The 17,748-nt window shown below is 42.0% G+C and overlaps 1 protein-coding gene across 1 annotated transcript in view; it reads right to left on the bottom strand.

The window, feature by feature from the left end:
* The window catches only part of CLVS1 (clavesin 1), a 165,806-nt gene extending 148,280 nt beyond the window's left edge, over positions 1 to 17,526 (bottom strand). The window contains exon 1 of the mRNA XM_008706729.2: positions 17,072 to 17,526. Within this exon, the coding sequence (XP_008704951.1) occupies positions 17,072 to 17,526 (455 nt within the window). The remainder of the gene's footprint in view (positions 1 to 17,071) is intronic.
* Between the last annotated feature and the right edge of the window lie 222 nt (positions 17,527 to 17,748).

Genomic DNA, 17,748 nt, shown 5'->3' with positions numbered 1-17,748 from the left:
GGGAATCCCAGTTGTAACAGGAATAAAGGAAATTCTGCCTGCCTATCTTTGGGCATAATATAGATGGGGTTTTCATCTCAGTTCATGAGGGGGTAGGCAAGGAAAGGACAGAGTTTCCAGTTGCAGATGACATGATATCATATATATTAAAGACACCACCCAAAAAAATGTTAGAACTAATAAACAAATTCAGTAAATTTGCAGGATGCAAAGCCCACTTGCACTTCTATACACTAACAAACTATCAGAAAGAGGAATTAAGAAAACAATCCCATTTACAATAATATCAAAAAGAATAAAATATTTAGGAATAAATTTAACTCAAGAGGTAAAGTATTTGTACACTAAAAACTATAAAGCACTGATGAAAAAATTAAAGAAGACATGAATCAATGGAAAGACAGTCTGTGTTCATAGATCACCGTAATCAATATTGTTAAAACATCCATACTATGCAAAGCAATATACAGATTCACTGCAATCCCAATCAAAATTCCAATGATACTTTCTACAGAAATAGAACAATCCTAAAATTTGTATGAAACCACAAAAGACTGTGAATAACCAAAGCAATCTTGAGAAAGAACAGAGCTGGAGGAATCACAATTCCCGATTTCAAACTATATTACAAGGGTATGTAATCAAAAACAGACACTTGCATCAGTAGAGAAGAATAGAGAGCCCAGGAATACACTCATGCTTGTATTATTATAGACAAAGCATGAAAAACATACTTTGGGGAAAGGTCATTCTCTTCAGTAGATGGTGCTGGGAAAACTGGACAGTCACCTGCAGAAGAATGAAACCGGATCCCTGTCTCACTTACAACATACACAAAAATCATCTCAAAATAAATAAAAACTTGAAGACTTGAAACCATAAAACTCTCGAAGGAAAGATAGGTAAGCTCCTTGACATTGATTTCGGCAATATATATATTTTTTTGATCTGACACCAAAGCAAGGCAAAAAAAAAAAAAAAACCCAAATAACCAAGTAGGATGATGGAAATCTAAAAAGCTTCTTTCTGCACAGCAAAGGAAACCACCCAACAAAATAAAAAGGCAACCTACAGAATGAAAGAAAATATTTGCAAACCACATATGCAACAAAGGGCTAATGCCCAAAAATACACAGGGAACTTATACAATTCAATAGAAAAAAATAAAAACAAATAATCCAATTGCAAATGGGCAAAGAACCTGAATAAATATTTTTCCAAAGAAGATATACGAATAACCAAGAGGTACATGAAAAGATGCTCAACATCATTAATCATCAGGGAAATTTAATCAAAACCACAATGAGCTATTTCCTCAGACCTGTTAGAATGTCCATTAGCAAAAGAAAAGATATAACAAATGCTGGTGAGAATGTGGAGAAGAGGGAACCCTCCTGCACTGTTGGTGGGAATGCAAATCGGTGCCGCTACTATGGAAAACAGTACGCAGGATCCACAAGAGATTCAAAATAGGATTACCATATGTTCCAGCAATCCCACTTCTAGGTATATATCCAAAAGAAATGAAACCGTTATCCCAATGACTATCTGTACTTCCATGTTCGCTGCAACATTATTCACAACAGACAAGGTTGGAAACAACCTAAGTGTCCATCATTGAATAAATAGATAAAGAAAATGTGCTATATAGAGATAGATAGATAGATAGATGAGAGACGATAGATGATAGATGAGAGATAGATAGATAGATGATAGATAGATAGATAGATAGATAGATAGATAGATAGATAGATAGATAGATAGATATAGATAAACAGGTAGACAGATAGAGATAGATATTATTCAGCTTCTTAAAAACAAAGGAAATCCTGGCGTTTGTGACAACATGGATGAACCTGGAGGGCATTATGCTAAATGAAATAAGCCCATTAGAGAAAGACAAATACTGCATCGTATCACTTATATAAAGAATCTAAAAACAAAACAAAACATTCAAACTCATAGAAATAGTAGAATGCTGGTTGCCAGCAGTTGGGGGTTGGAGGAAATAGGGAGAGGCTGGTAAAAGGATACAAACTTTCAGTTACAAGATGAATAAGGTTTAAAGATCTAACTTATAACATGGTGACTATAGCTAATAACACGGTGCTGTATAACCGAAATTTGCTAAGACAGTAGAACTTAAGTGTTTTCACCAAAAAAAAGGGAAAATATTTGAGGTGATGGATGTGTTAATAAACTCAGTGGTGGGAATCCTTTCACAATGTATACACATAGCAAATCAAAAAGGAAACAAAAAACAATTGAGTCTTAAGATTGAACATTTGAATGTAAGACTATAAACTCGTCCACTAGTACTTAAGTTCCCCGAAAGTAGGAACTTCTTTTTGTTCAACTCTGTGTCCCTGGCATCTAGAAAACATTGGGCATCTCAAAAACAAGTATTTATTGAAAGAATGAATAAAAATGAGTGAAACAAAAACTATGTCAAGTCCCAGGCAGTATTCAAAAATATGTAGATAAAAAACACCTAGGTACAACTGTAAAACACCACAGACCAAGAGAAATTTTAAAGGCACCAGAGAGGAAAAACAGATTAACGGTGAAGGAATGCCAGTTAGATGACAACACACTTTTTTAAAACAACCAAAATGTAATTAATTAATTTCTTCAAAATGCTGAGGTGAAATCATTTTTAATCTCAAGCTATATGCCCAACTAAATTATTGTTTGAGAGTAAAGAAGAAATAACATTTCAAACATACAAAGGTTGTTAAGAAAGTTCATTAACCTCAGCTCCTCACTTCAGGAAGAAGGAAACAAAGTCACAAAGAGAAATCAGGTGCAAGGTTCAAAAGTGAGCAAAGAAATTGTTGAAACACCTTGCTAGATTTAAACAGGCATTAACTGCAAGTAATAACAGTAACAGTGAGGTTGAATACGTGGTAGGACTAAAACAATAAACAGCAATGTTTTTTAAAGATAGGGAAGTTCAGAGAGAAATTTTCTTCTATTACACTGGATGAGAATGGAGAGATTGACTTTGGACTTTTTAGCAAAATCCACTGGTGAAACAACTGTATTGAAATTTGGAAAATAACATGTAAAAGAATAGGAACAGATAACTTCTAAACCCAAAGGCCAGAAGTGAGGAAAAACATGAAAAAAATAAAACCTGATTAGACCAACAGAAAGCAATGTTAAATGACAGCAGTCTAACAAAGCATTGCATTGTGAAGCAAGGGCAAGTGAAGACTGTCATGGACTGCTGATGGGCAGAGAGACTGGAACACCATTTCTGGAAAGCAATTTAACTATATATATCAAGAGCCATAGAAGTGTTCATTGCTTATTAATTCAACTTCCTGGAATTTATCCTAAGGGGGAGAAGGTCAAGATGTGGAAAAATATTTATATAGAGAGATATTCATTATACCATTATTTATACTTGTCAAAAATTGAAAATAGTCTAATGTCTAAATGACATTGAGTCATTAATTGAGTTTTAAACTATTCAGTCATTATTTTGTGCCCAATGCATATTGAATAAAGTAATCATGATATAATTTTAAGTGAAAAAAAGCAGAATAATGAAAAGTAGTTGATATCTACTGAGTGCTAAGTATGATCAGTCATCATTCTGAGCCTTTGCTTACATTAACTCCTTTAATGCTCATTACAGCACTTGGAGGTTGCTGCTATTATTATCATCATTTTATAGGTGAGGAAACTGAGGCATAGGCTTAACTTGCCCAGGCTCAGGGGGCTAGTAGGTGACAGAGTTCTGACTCATACCCAGGCAATCTGGCCACAGTGCTTGAACTCTTTACCACTGTGTTGTCCTATCTAGATTCATAAAAATATGCACAGTGTAAGGCCAATTGTGTTTGTGTGTGTGTGCATGCAAAATATACCTTAATTCCCAATGTCAATGGGTACAAATAAGTAGAGGGATTATGAATAATTTTTAATGTCCTAACACTTTCTCCATTTTCATGATTTTCTTCAGTGAAAATGTTGACTCTTATAATCAATCACACAACCCTTCATGTAAAGGATAGAGCCATCTGCCCATTTGACCACCATTCTATAATACTATCCCAGTAGGATGTTTGCCTCCCCAGTACACCATGCAATTGTACTCACATGTAAACCAGTAGATGGATAATCTAATGTGGTGGTCCTTAAACTTCTTTGGGTTGTGAACTTTTTGAGAACCTGGTGGACGTTGGGTCCCTTCTCCACCAAATGCATGTATCTAATAAATTTCAGGAGATTCACATATTCCCAGTAGCCACTTATAGACCCAAAGCCCCTGCCCTCTTAAGAACGACCCAAGTTAATGTGCCTCGCTTTCTCAGCAGCTTCGACTACCTGGCCCACTGCGAAGAACAAGGAAGAAAGCATCTCCCGTGTTTCTCTCCCTGACTAAGGTGTCTTTGACCCGATGATCCTTGCCAATGTCCCTGACCCTGTCCCCACTTCTGGGTGACTGGGTGCTGAAGGGACCAAACAGTAGAAATTCAAATCTATCAATATAAAAAGTATGGCCGTGGTGATGCAGCTGGGGTCTTACAACATATGAGAAGAGAGTAGTAGCTCACGTCAGGGGCTGAAGGGAATGGGCTCCAGGACAGCCCCATGTGAATCAATATCCCCTTAGAGTAGGTGTGGAGAGAAGACAAGGCATATAATAAAAAAATAAGCAGAAAGAGAAGCTACTTTATTTTGCCTCGTATATTCTTGATGAGAGACAAAGACTTATATTTAACATCTAGAAAAGTCAAAACATGAAAACACAAAGGATAAAAAAGAAAGCAAATACAAAGGATAGTCACCACTTTGGTAAAAATGGGTTTTAATCCAAATATAAATTAAGATATAAGCCCTTTCCTGTTAGGCTGAGGGAAGTATTAAAGGTGAGAAGGGTACATAAGTCAGAGGGGTGTGTTGTACATGAATCCAAGGTTAGAAAAACCTTGGAAGAAAAATTGCTCAGGTTTTCAGTTTTGCACAGTTCCAAATAGAGGCTACAAGGGAAGGTGCTTCGTGCCCTGCCTGCTGGAGCATTAGGCAGAGCCATATTTCTGAGCATACAGATGAGATGTTATAAAATTCATGCCCTGCTACAGCTCATTTACTTTATTCCTTGGGATTCCCCATAGGTCCTCACCCAAAGCATAGAATTCAACAAGCTCTGTTTCCTGACTTCCTAGCCCACAGAGAATTAGGAGAGAGGGTTTTGAAGCAAACCCACTAACAGTCATCAATTAAGAGCTGAGAGGAGAAGTGCCAAAAAAACCAAACCAAACAAAAAAGAATTAGGAAGCATATATAGCAAGCCAGTATGGACCACGTGGCATGAGGGCAAGCTCATATGCCCCAGGAATCCCCAGCCTGATAGCTATTTCCTAGCCCAGGGTACAGTCATTTACATGCATCATACTCCCCACTTGTCATGAAGAAAGTGTTCAATTATATTTAACAAAGTAGGGAATATCCAATGCATTCTAAGGTTGTGTTTGCTTTCAAACCAAAACGGAATAAAATAAAACTTTAAAATTGGGCCTTAAAAGGCAGCCCTCAACTATTTGAAGACTTCACATCTCTAGAATACCCTCTTGCCTTACAAAGATATAAGGTAAAGGAGACGTTACTGTTATTACTCCGGGCGATTTCACAGATCAAATATCAAACTGCAATCCACCTGCGGGGAGCAATGTACTAACCAGTATGCACGCTGTTAACTTACGGGACGGATCGACTCATCAGCAACTCAGGAGGAAATGTGTGATGAACGAAATCCACTGATTTCCACTGAGGACACTGAGTAGAAAGCAAAAGCCATTCACTGAGAACGAGGCAGGGAATCAGGTTCCCATTCCCCGAGCTCTGCACGGAAGGTAGCCCCTGAACAGTGACGCTTTCTCTATGTGAAGTCTTTTCTTCACTTGCTCTGATGCACGATGACACAGAGCATAGAATCTGAGAGATGAGAGAAAGTGCACTTCACTTCATTATCGGATGATTGGCACTGGAGCTCAAGTCACACAGGGGATGGAGCCACGGGGGAACCCACAATATCGGCCCCGTTTCTGCACCTGGGTTGCTCCTGATGCTTCTACAACACTCTCGGTCTCCCTTCTGTCATGCTGAGAATCACTGGACAAGGGGTAGACAAAGTACCCTAGTCTCTTCCTCCTTCCTCCTCCAGTTCAACTACATGCAACTCCGGTCCCCTCCCCAAGAATACAGTCATTGGGAAGAGTCTAGAAAGAGCCTCTCTGTGTGGGCTTTCCATCATTCCAAACTGCTCTCCACGAGTCAGTGGAGGGGACTTTACTGAGCCCTACTCTGTACCCATGGATACCAAGAAGAAAAAAAATAGTGTTCTGCTTCCAGGAGCTTCCTTGAAGCCTGAAAAAGTGTACAGCAAAGATGAATGTGACAGGCATTCAGGGAAGAACAAAGGAGAGATCAGTGCTGCCCCAGCCAGGGGCAAAGTTTCTTAGTGTGAATATGAGCTTTGAAAGATGAGTAGGACTTGGCTTGTCCTTAAGTCTAAATCCCAAATTCCTTATGGCAAGCAGGGATAATTCCTGGCCTCGGCCTACCTCCTCAGCCTCGTCTCTCTCCATAGAGGCCCTTCTAGTCTATGCTCAGTGCAACCCAGCAAGGCTCTCTTAAGGCGGCAGGCGCTTTCTCACCCTGGGTCCCTGCAGAGTGGGCTCTTGCTGTCTCAAGCAGCCTCCCTCACATTTGCTTCCCTCTGCCTGTTTTATCTTCCTTCTCCTTCAAGTCAGCTAATGCCCCCAGCATTCCTCTTCTCAGGGTTCCTGGAGGGCCCGTGCTCACCTCATCAGAGGAATGAAGATCGAGTAGGAGGAACGACAGAAGCAAAGGTTGGGGAGGGATGGGATGAACAGGGGAGGGGGAAGAGAGGAGGGAGAGCCATTTGACTTGAGCAGAAGGTGTCCTTTGGATAAGGAAAGCGATGCCAAATTCTTACGGTTTTATTGGGTGCAATGTGTGACGAAGAGACTGAACCAGCTTTATTAAGGAGCCATTAAAGACTCCTGAGCAGGGATTCCGCAATGAATTCTGAGCAGAGATTCAGTGGCACGATCACCAAGAGCAGACCCCAAATATAATCAAGCACCACGAAGAAGGAGAAAGAGAAATACTCAGGATCACCTCACTAGCCAGCCTTGTGATTTTGTCCAGATGAAATACCCTCTATTTAAAACAAAGATAATAATATCTCCTTCGCAAATGCTAGTGAGGATTAAATTAAATAATACAGCCTGAGGAGATGCTCAATGGCCAGGAGCATTACTAATATGAACATTCTCGAATCCCGAAAGGTGCTGGGTGTTATTTGTGGGAGTGCCACAATCGCAATTAGATCCAGAGACACTCAGCGGGGAGTGTTGGAGATAGGGAAGACTTAGAGGCAAAGAGAAGAGAAAAATGATGAGAAACAGGAAGAGAATGTGCAAAGAAAAAAACAACACATCACTTTAAAGCCTTCACAACAAAATGTACCCTCTCTTCATTTTCCTCTCCGATGTTACATTTTGCAGCAGTGTGGCAATAACTTCTGCTGCTTTATAGTACATTCACAATAAATGGCTTCTGAGCCTGATTTACAACCTCAGGCAAGTGCAGGCATTTAATCATTCCAGCAGCTGTTCAAGGTTCTGTACATCCCCATTCAGGAGCGATTATCTAGGAACCATATTTAAAGGGTAGGAGAGCTGGTGGCTTCTTCAAGAGCTGCGTTTCGGGGCTCAGGGATTGGGGGGTTGGAGTGTGGGCAAATGCCAAGGGGCTTCCTTCTCCGCGCTACAGTATCCTCCTTGTAAAGGGGATCCGAAGATGCTTCCTGGTTTATTGAGACCTGGGGAAAGTGGTTAATCACCCAGGGAGAGCTTCGCGTTGTACAGGAAAAGGCCCCATCTCTTGCCATGCGCTCTTTGGAGAAGTCAGCTATACTTATGAGAAAATCAACAGCAAACGCAGCATACAGGCAACACCACACTTAAAAATTGCCCTTTCTCTGGGTCCTCTTTTACTGACCCTGGCCTTTGCAAGAGCAGACACAGGTCATATCCCGACTGCAGCATGATTTCAAGTCAAGGAATTGAGAGCAAGCTCAGCGTTGGCTGCTTTATCCGGGCGTGCTCTGGAAGGAAGACAGTTATTCTCCAGGCCCTTAAATTTCTAGCGATCGGAGGAGACTTTTTTATCTGCAAGGTAATGAGGGCCCTGTCTTTTAAACTCCTGGGCTTTTAAGTGTGAATTTGGGAGGAACAGCTGGCCTGGAAAGATAAGCTATCGATAAAAGCTGGCTCTCCCCGTCCTTGTGGCCCCTTCTCACCACACAGCTGCCCAGCTTTTATAACATGCTGCGGAGCCCGGTGACGTGGGACCCGTCTCCAAGGGCCCGCCACCCAGCTAGGCAGGGGCCGACGCTGCTGCGTTCTCTCCCAACAGAGACCCTGCTCCATCCGTCCGGGAGACGGTTCTCACAGGCAAGCTGGCAAGGGCCCGAGCTCCACCACAAGGGGATGGTGGCTGTGGGCAGAAGGCCGCTGAGCCCCCCGGACGAAGTGGAATTAGCGTGGAAGTGCTGGAGAACGTCCAATAAGGAGTTTCGTGGAGGACGAAGGGGATTCAAAAGAAATATTGGAGGAACTGTGAGTTTGAGCCACATGACAAGCCATCTCCTCATCCAGGGGGCCGAGGAAGTGACATAAACTCGCCTCACTCCCTCCCCTCATCAATCACCGGCTTTTTAGGAGCACATAACAGAGATATAGCCCATTTTATAAGAGCTTTCAACAGAATGAGGAATCGTATCTTGGGCGTTTTAGACTCTGGATTAGACGGACACAAGTGGGAAAACCACGTGGATGACAGTCAGGAAGGGAAATGGCTCCCTAGGTGCCAGACCCCTTACTGATCTAGCAACTCATTTCATCGTCACAGCCCTGCAAAGTGCATGTGATCATGACCAGACAGGGAGGAACCCGAGGGTTAGGGGAGGTACGTATGGTACCAAGGTCACAGAGCTAGCAAACTGTGGAGCTGGGGTTCTGTGTGCTGACGGGTCATCTCCATAGGACACTTGTCTCAATGCAAGCGGTGGGTCGAGCCTTCAGTCACTATCTTAAGCCAGGCTCATATTGACACCCCTTTCGGTAACATATTCCAAGCAAAAACCAGATTGTTTTATGGAGCTGGGATTGAAAACAACAACAACAATCAAAGTTGTCGTCACTGTTAACCACTGTCAAAGAATTAGGGAAGAGAGTGGATAGGATTTTCAACATTTAGTTTGCCAGGTGTTTGTGAGATTAGAATATGTGGCAATAGGATTTGCCTGCTGAGCTATGAGGTCCTTTTTAAATCTTTGGAGACCTGGAAGGGCCTGGTGTTAGCTTGCTTGCTTACTGATCCCTCCCTGAGAGCCCTCCTGAATGTCTGACTCAGTGGCCCCCAAATTTGGCAAAAGAGTTCGGTCTGAGATCCCTCCTGTTTTAGCCCCTTCCCAGCAGTGTGATCTTGGATAGGTTACCTAACCTCTCTGAGCCTTAATTTTATCATCTGCAAAATGCGGATATTAATAGTGTCTACACAGGGGCATTACTATCAGCCACATGGTTAGCTCCTGGCAAGCAAGTTTGATTTGGTGGTTGTAATAACTCTCCTCAGTTCATTTTTGCTCCTTTCCAAGCTCGTGACAATTGGAAAACCGATCACTACCAGAACAATTCCAGGAATGTATCTGCGGGAAGAACAGACAGTGAAATCTTTTTCTGGAACCTCTCTCAATAGGCTTTAGGATCTGGGGAGGAGGGTTACCTCCTGGCCCTGGCGAGAGACATAAAATCCCCTTGCCTGCCTCATCTCTTCTCACCTCACCAATGCTCGGCATGGATTAGAAATGTGTCTGTCCCCTTTTGTGCCACAGTTCTTAAACTGACGACAGTCAAATGGAATGAGGCTCAGACCCCCTGCTACTTATAAAAAGCTCTTCCGTGCTCTTGCAAAAGCTAAAGGTGAACCTCAATCAACTGGCTTATTTATAGTTTGAAGAGTTATATCCCACCTACTGCCTCGGGGTTTTAATCAGAAGAAAGAACCTACTTAATGTTCATCTCCCACTGCCAAATCACACCACAGAGCTGCCGGGACATTTGCCACGTCAGCACTTTGGAGGTTGCCACAGGTCAGCAATAAGCCATGACGTTTGAAGGAGCTCGCTATCTCCAGTATATCCATCAAATAAATTACTGCCTGGCATGAGGGGACGAGAAGCAGCTGAACGCCTTCCCAGAAAAAAACCAGGGAGTGGAAAAGCACCCGTCCCTAAGAACAGACAGCTTCCAGCTTGTTTTCTACATTATAAAGTAAATATGACAGTGTCCTTGCTTTCAGAATTGGAAAGGTGGGAAGGTCAAGTACCCTGTAGCCTTCATCTTCCCATCATTGAATGCCTGGAGGGACTCAGGGTGGGGGACTGGTGTGAGAAGCTGTCCTGGGAGCCTGAGCTCAGAACAGGAATACTCCTTCTGGACCCTCAGAAGCTGTTTGGGATGTTTATTGAGAGCATGAAGGAAGGAATGAGGCTTGGGTTCATCCCACAGAAGAACGACAAGTGTGGTCTATTGGTCAGCACCCCAGCTGCTTTTATATTTGCTCAAACTAAAGTGATAAGTTCTTCTCTGCTTCCTTTCCTCTTACTCATAGTGAGGACTAGGCAAACCCTTGACATTGAGCCTCCAGAATCCTCTCAACTTCTCACGCACCCAGCTTCTAATGCACATTCTTTACTGTCTGAGCCCCACTAGAATGCACGCACAAGGAATGGCTTCACTGTGTACCCCGAGCCTCCCAGTGCCTCTCGGCAAGAGGAGGGAGCTGAGGACAAGGTGTGAAAAACCTGGACTTTGGACCCTGGAGCCACACTACCATCTAGCAACATACCAGTAATTCAGATTTGGATTGTTAAGAGGCTTTGGAAACTCCTGAGTTCAGTGTAGGAATGAGGTCATAGCTAGGGCTTAGCGAGAAAGCATAACCTTTATGTTCAAACAAAACAGGGAAGAATTCCATCCCTTTATATATTACCTATACACCATATAGATCCTTGTGCGTTTACGATAAGGATTAGGAAAAAATATATATATATATATATATATAACATTTGGCACAGAGGTACTTAACAAAGGGTAGTTATTGACATTGGTGTTAGGACATTTCTAGACACTCCCCATCAGGGGTTTTCAAAGTGGACTCCAGCTCCCCTAAGGACTTTGGAAATGTGAAGGTGGACTTTTCAATTGCCATAGTGCCTGGGAGAGGGGATACTAAACATTCCACAATGCTCCACAGTCTTATGCATTAAGAACCAAACAGATCCAAACAGCCGTTGTGCCCCTTTTGAGAATCACTGCCCCTCAACCTCAGATCCTGTCCACTGTGACTCACCGCACTCATCCACACACACGTCCACCGCCAGCAAATCCAGTTACAGGCTTTCAGAAGCTGTGTGGATGTTCTGAAATATCTAATCACTCAGGGGCTGAACAATTGGCTCCAGATGTCTTTGGAGCTTGGAATTAGAAGCTCTGAGTCTAAGTTTTCCCATTGATGAGTCATTTAGTTCCTTGATTAGAAAGTATCTTCTCCTCCTCAAACTTCTTCTTTGTCTTCTGTCCCTTAGTGATATGCCCCAAATGATTAATGAGCATTATCTCAGAAAATGTGCATGGGAATGCTTGGGAATCATAAGGTTCTATGCAACTGTTCGAGTATATAGATATTCAGTCTCAGGTACTTTAATGTAATTGACTAGGAGCCAACTTAAGGCTTTTCTCTTTTGAAATCTGATTGGCCCAAGAAGTGCCTTGCTGAGCTATATCAGAGCCTGAGGCACAAGGAAAAATCAGTGACCTTATGCTACCTTCTTTAAAATTTTGACATTTTGTTCATGATAGATTTTTTTGCATTAATTTTGATTTTAAAATATTATTTGAAGAAATTACTTCTTTTGATTACTGAGTGCTTTGGTGCCCCCTTAAATTTTACACCCCAGGGAAATGTCTCAGTCCCTCACCCTTGTGCTGAAGTCTTGACTCCCTAGCCTTCCATGCAGTTGGTTGAGCTTCAGTCCAAATCTTGGCCCTTGTTCTGTATGGTAGGGAAAGAGAGCCTACAAGATTTATTGCCTTCTTGTAATAACGGTATATACTTGAAGGTAGAAATCCAGTTGTCCATTGGTCCCCTTTATGCTCTACTAAATTGCCCTAACTCAGTTCTTCCTTCGGGTGCCCCAGCTTCCTGAAAGAACCAACTAATTTTCAACCTGGTTGCTAGCTTCTGAGCTTTTTAATTGTGAGAAAGAAACAACACACTGACCAAAGAATGTCCAATGTCATTTTATATATTATGACTTTCAACGTGTTTCCAATTATTTTTCTCCCATTTAAGTAGTTGGGGACTACCTGGTCTATACCGAGCACTAACAGATACTATTGTAGTCTATTGTGGGGCTTTTATTATCTGGATCCTCCTTCCCAAATGTCTTTCTTATAACCTGAGAATGTAGTAAACACTATAGGGAGGGACACTAAGACCAGATGATTTCTCAGAGCTCCCAGCCACAACTGAGCTACCTGAGAGCACTTTGAAACATGGCGACTTGGGGTCTTCGTTGCATTTTTTATACTTTTCCAGGTGAAGGAAAGTTGGTCATGGTTCAAATGCTACCATCTGGATTTGCAAAGTGCATCTCATGACCCAGTATCCTAGATATTTGCCTGATTGGAATTTCTTTTTCTTAAGAAATAACTGCCATTTGTTGAACACCAACTAGCGTTAATGTATGATCGTCATCACCCCCACTTTAGGTGAGAAACAGGGTAATAAGAATTTAAACAACTTGCTCAGAATCACATTGCGGGTGGGGAGGCAGCTAGGATATGAAGCCGGCTGTCTGGCTTCAGAGTTTCTGGGCGCATTTAATCACTGTTCTATTCCACCTCTTGGACACCATCAAGGAGAGCAAGTGGGGTTAATCCTTGTAACAGCTCCACATGCCAGATATTATACCCATTTCCCCTTAGTGAAATGGAGCCTCCAGAAAGTAAAATAACTTGACCAAGCTTAACACTTCTTTAGCTGAGTATGGGCATATCAGGCTGTATGACTAGGTACAAGTATGTGAATCAGAAAGAAACAAGAAACAAATTTATTTTTTATCAGATCTTAAGGGGCAAACTGAATTTAGGTGAGAAAGATCAAAGGACTCGTTGAGCAATGGTGTCCCCCTACGTCTCCAGTATACACCTAGCAGGTGAGCTGAGACGCAAACTCTGCTGACCCGGAAAATGCCAGCTTCATTTTATGAATAACTATGTGAGTGCTGATTTCATCTAACTCATTTCAGTTCAGTGGGGCAACCTCAGGAAATACAGAAACCACACAGCCCTCCGCTGAGGCCCGATTTCTGGAGGAGGCCAGTCCATGCTCGAGCCCAGCGCTCCTGCCCTTTAGTTGGCACACCTCACCCAGGCTGACAGAGCCCCCCGCGTGCCTCTGGAGGACAACGCTTCCTGTCGCTCACCGCTCTGCACTTTTGTTCATGCTGCCTGGGCTGAGATGAATGAGATTTACATAGTTTTAATAAATATTAATAACCATTTTAATCTCAGTAAACCTTTCATACGAGACATGCAAATCGCTTCCCAGTCATCTTAGGAGCCCAATGAGAGTGAAGTAATCATTTTGCAAAGCTGTGCCACTCTTCCAGGCCTTTTGGGCCCCATTTAGGCTGGGTCTGTGTGACAGGGAACATGTTTGGGGAGAACACAAAGAGGTACTTAGGATGGGCATACAGGCAGACCGCACTCACTGGCCCATTTTCATTTTCAGGTATTGTACTCCTGTCTCTATATTTATCTATCTACCATCTGTGCTTGATTATTTTTGTAGTGGGGTGTTTTATAATATTAATAATAATACCAGAAGCTCATATTTATTGAGATTTTTACCGTGTGCCAAACAGTGAGTTGTGTTCCTTAAGTGCATTTTTTTCATTTGATCCTCCTAGCTGCAGTATTAGATAGACATCACTATCACCCCCACCTTACAGATGAGACAACTGAGTCTCAGAGAGGTTGCTTGTCCCAGGTCATGTGACCAGGAGAGCACGTGACAGTACCTGGGTTCAAACAGAGGTTTGTTTGCTTCTAATTATCTTTGGCTCTCAATGGGCTAGCCTGATCATTTACCTTCTTGTTGAAACCAAAATATTTGGAACAAATAGTACTGTATAGTTTGAAAAAAATGCCTCAAGTAGACTCAGCCTTTGTGGGGTGGGGGGCGAGGATGGGAGGAAGAGAGGAAGAGAGATACTTCAAAAAGCCTAGTGAGTTAGGCAGCTATAGAGTGAATTTTAAAATCCCTTTCCATCCATCCATAGGATCAGGCTGAATGAGCTTTACATTCATGAGCCATTAGAGCTGAGGTGTCTCAGGGATTACCTAGCTTGAGCTTCTTATTTCACACTTGAGGAAACTAAGGAATAGAGGACTCTAACTCATTCAAGGTTATCATGATCATAAACATTTGGATTGTTCTCTCGGAGCTTCACTTCTTCTTACTATTACTATTTGTTATTACTTCTTAACCATTTTGAGATACATTCGGACCAAATGCTAATACAAAATAAGATACTTTGCGATGATGTATTTTTTTATGTGTAAATCACCACTTAGTGTCTTAGCAGATGGGAGTTCTAGAACACTTACAACAACTAAGCGCAAATGAAGTCAGCATGATTATTCTCCAGAATCATCAAAATTGTCCTGTTACAAAATCCAAAATATTAACGTGCCATTCTCAAAAGGATGGCTGTTTTCTTCGGGTGTAAGACTGCTGCCCTGTGTTGATGGTGAATTCTCCTATGGTCGATGGGAGTTAGCCATTTGTATGTCTGCACACTGCAAGACAGTGGATTGGGTGATGGGCTCTTTGCTGGCAGGGACGTTGTGTTAACAGAGCAGAAACATGGAAAGGCGTTCTGGCCCGGGGGGCAGAGCTGACCAAGCTCTAGAGTGATAGTGTTAAAACCCTGAAATACCTCTTCAGGATTAAGTTACCCAATCCCAATTTATCAACCAAAAAATAGCCAGTGCTTCTAAAGTGTCTTACAGTATTATTTTTAAGAGGAGGAGGAATGATATGAAGTACTAAAGGGCCACCCTAGAAATTCCTTTTAATTATATTGGGGAGGGATTCTTTGGTATATTTTTAAAGTTAAACCTGTGTCTCCCCAGGGACCATAAACATTTCCATGAGGATACTTCTGTGAAGACTAAAGTCACAGATGAAGTTTTGGAGATTGACTCGTGCATTCTTTCTCATTCAGATTTATTGATATTGTGCCAAAGAGATAAACATGAAAGTGACAGTCTTCTGCCCTCAAGGAACTTGCAGTCTTGGGAGGAGGCATAAGAAAGAGTACACAAGTAAACACATAATTACAGTGAAGTCAAGTTAAGACAACTCTCTTTCAAGTCAGACTACCGGAGCTCCACACCCACTCCATATTTCACTAGTTATGTGATACTGAGTGAGTTACTTAATTTCTTGAAGTCTTGTGTCATCAAATGTGACATAGAAATAATAATAATATCTTTCATGAAAAGTTCTCATTGGGTTAAATGAGACAATATATACAAATGCTCAGTAGAGTATATGGTCTTTACATTCCTATTGTGAATGCTTTGTGGAAATATGAACAAAGGACCACTACTTAGTGTCTTAGCAGATGGAAGGGTTCAAGGGTGGAGGATACATGAAAACTATTCAGGGAAGAAGCATAAAGATGAGTATGAATCAGTAGGCAGACTGTGTCCAGGATGGTTGGAATTGGGATAAGAAGAGGCTGGTCTCTCCTTTCGGTGCTTGATGAGGCAAGTCCAAAGGCTTGGAGGCACAGAAAAACCTCAGTTAGTCAAGGCAAGACTTATACTTCCTTCCAGCTGGACCAGAGACCAGGAAGGGCAAAGGGTGACACACTGCAGGAGATGTACAAGGTGCATCATAAAGGGCCTTACTTTATTTTGAAGGCCTTGCAGGTCACTGAAGAATTTTAATCAGCAGAGTGACACCACAGAATTTTGGAAGGGTCACTCCAGCTGTGATGTAGACCAGAATGGCTCAGAAGAGAGTAGATCAGAGGCAGGGATGCTAGGTAAGAATCTATTGCAGAAATTCAAATGAGAAATGATTAGACCCTCAAGCAAGGCAATAACAATGGGAGCAAAGAGAGGTGACAAGATTCGAGAGGTTCTTAAGAAGAAAGGGGTGGGACTTGGCAACTAATTGGATGTGAAGAGCAAAAGCAAGAAGCAGTTCAGGATGACACTCAGATTTCTGGCTGGAGAGACTGGATAGATGGAAGGGCAGATATAGTGGGGAAGACAGTGCGTTCAGTTTGGGACATGTTGAGTTTGCAGTTCTTTATAGGATTTTCAGGGAGAGATGCATTTCTGGCTTTCAGAAGAAACATAGGATATTAAAGTCATGGAGAGGATCCAAGAAATTATTTATGTGTTGAAAACACTTGATTTAAAGCTATCTACTAAATCCATTTTTGTTGTTTTGGGTTGTTAAAGATGAGAACATGAAAGACAGAATATATGGTTCTTCTAGAAGACCAACTTTCAATTTTATTAAAATAAATGATCCACTCTGATGAATAGAAAAAGGATTTCTAAGATGTCTTACAATTCTAACACTACAATTCTATTGTTCCAAACCACTGCCATGAACCTGGGATTGCCTTTTGATGACGGTAATCTTGTGGCCTTAAACCTTCCTTTGTGGCTGTGTGGACTAGATAGATAGATAGACAGATAGATAGATTAGATAGATAGATAGATAGATAGATAGATAGATAGATAGATTTTTAAATGAAAACCCACTAGTCACACATTGTTTGCATTTTGTAAAAATGAAAGCCATACAGCCCCAAACATGCAGTGAGGACACTTATGAAAAAGAAAAACCAAGTAAAAACACTATCTACATTTACCTACTCTGATCCCAATTGGCTGCAAACAGTAGAAGAATCTTCCTCCCGTAGTGATCACGGGTTTCCAGCACTCCAGGGAACCCATCGATGAGGGCCCTCTTAATCCCGGGATCATCAGCCTTGAAGTTTTTGAACATGTCCAGGTTCAGCTGGCGGTACTGAAAGTACTGGGCCAGGAGTCTGAAGGCATCTGCTTGGTGAAACTTCCTGGCTCGGAGAAATCTCAGGATGAAGGCATCATCTGTACGTAAAAACCCAATGTCAGGCCTGGTGATGATCATGTCCCTGACTTGCTGGATATCCTGATGTAAGACATCTGGATTTTCATTCAGTTCCAGGCGAGCTTTCTCTATAGTCTCTGGACTGAGCCCGGCCTGTAAATGGGTCATCTTGCCTGAATCTCCTTTCCACGTGCTTAATTTCTGATATTTTGGAAGAAGGGAGACTGGTCCCATTCACCTGATGGTCTGCTGAAATCGGGGCCCATTCAACGGATTTGTTACCACCACGCTGCCACAGAAACACACAAATAGAAGGTCTTCTTTCTGTTCTTGGAAAGCAGTAGGACATTCAGGTCTTACGTGGTGGTGGCCATCCAAAAAAGAAGCAAAGCTGAGACCATTTCTTACTGCAAAACAAATGCACACAAGAGAGACAAAATAGTGATGATACAACAT

Source organism: Ursus maritimus, unplaced genomic scaffold (assembly GCF_017311325.1).
Source record: "Ursus maritimus isolate PB19 unplaced genomic scaffold, ASM1731132v1 scaffold_9, whole genome shotgun sequence".
NCBI classification, from domain to species: Eukaryota; Metazoa; Chordata; class Mammalia; order Carnivora; family Ursidae; genus Ursus; species Ursus maritimus.
This window is presented reverse-complemented; position numbering and strand designations above follow the sequence as displayed.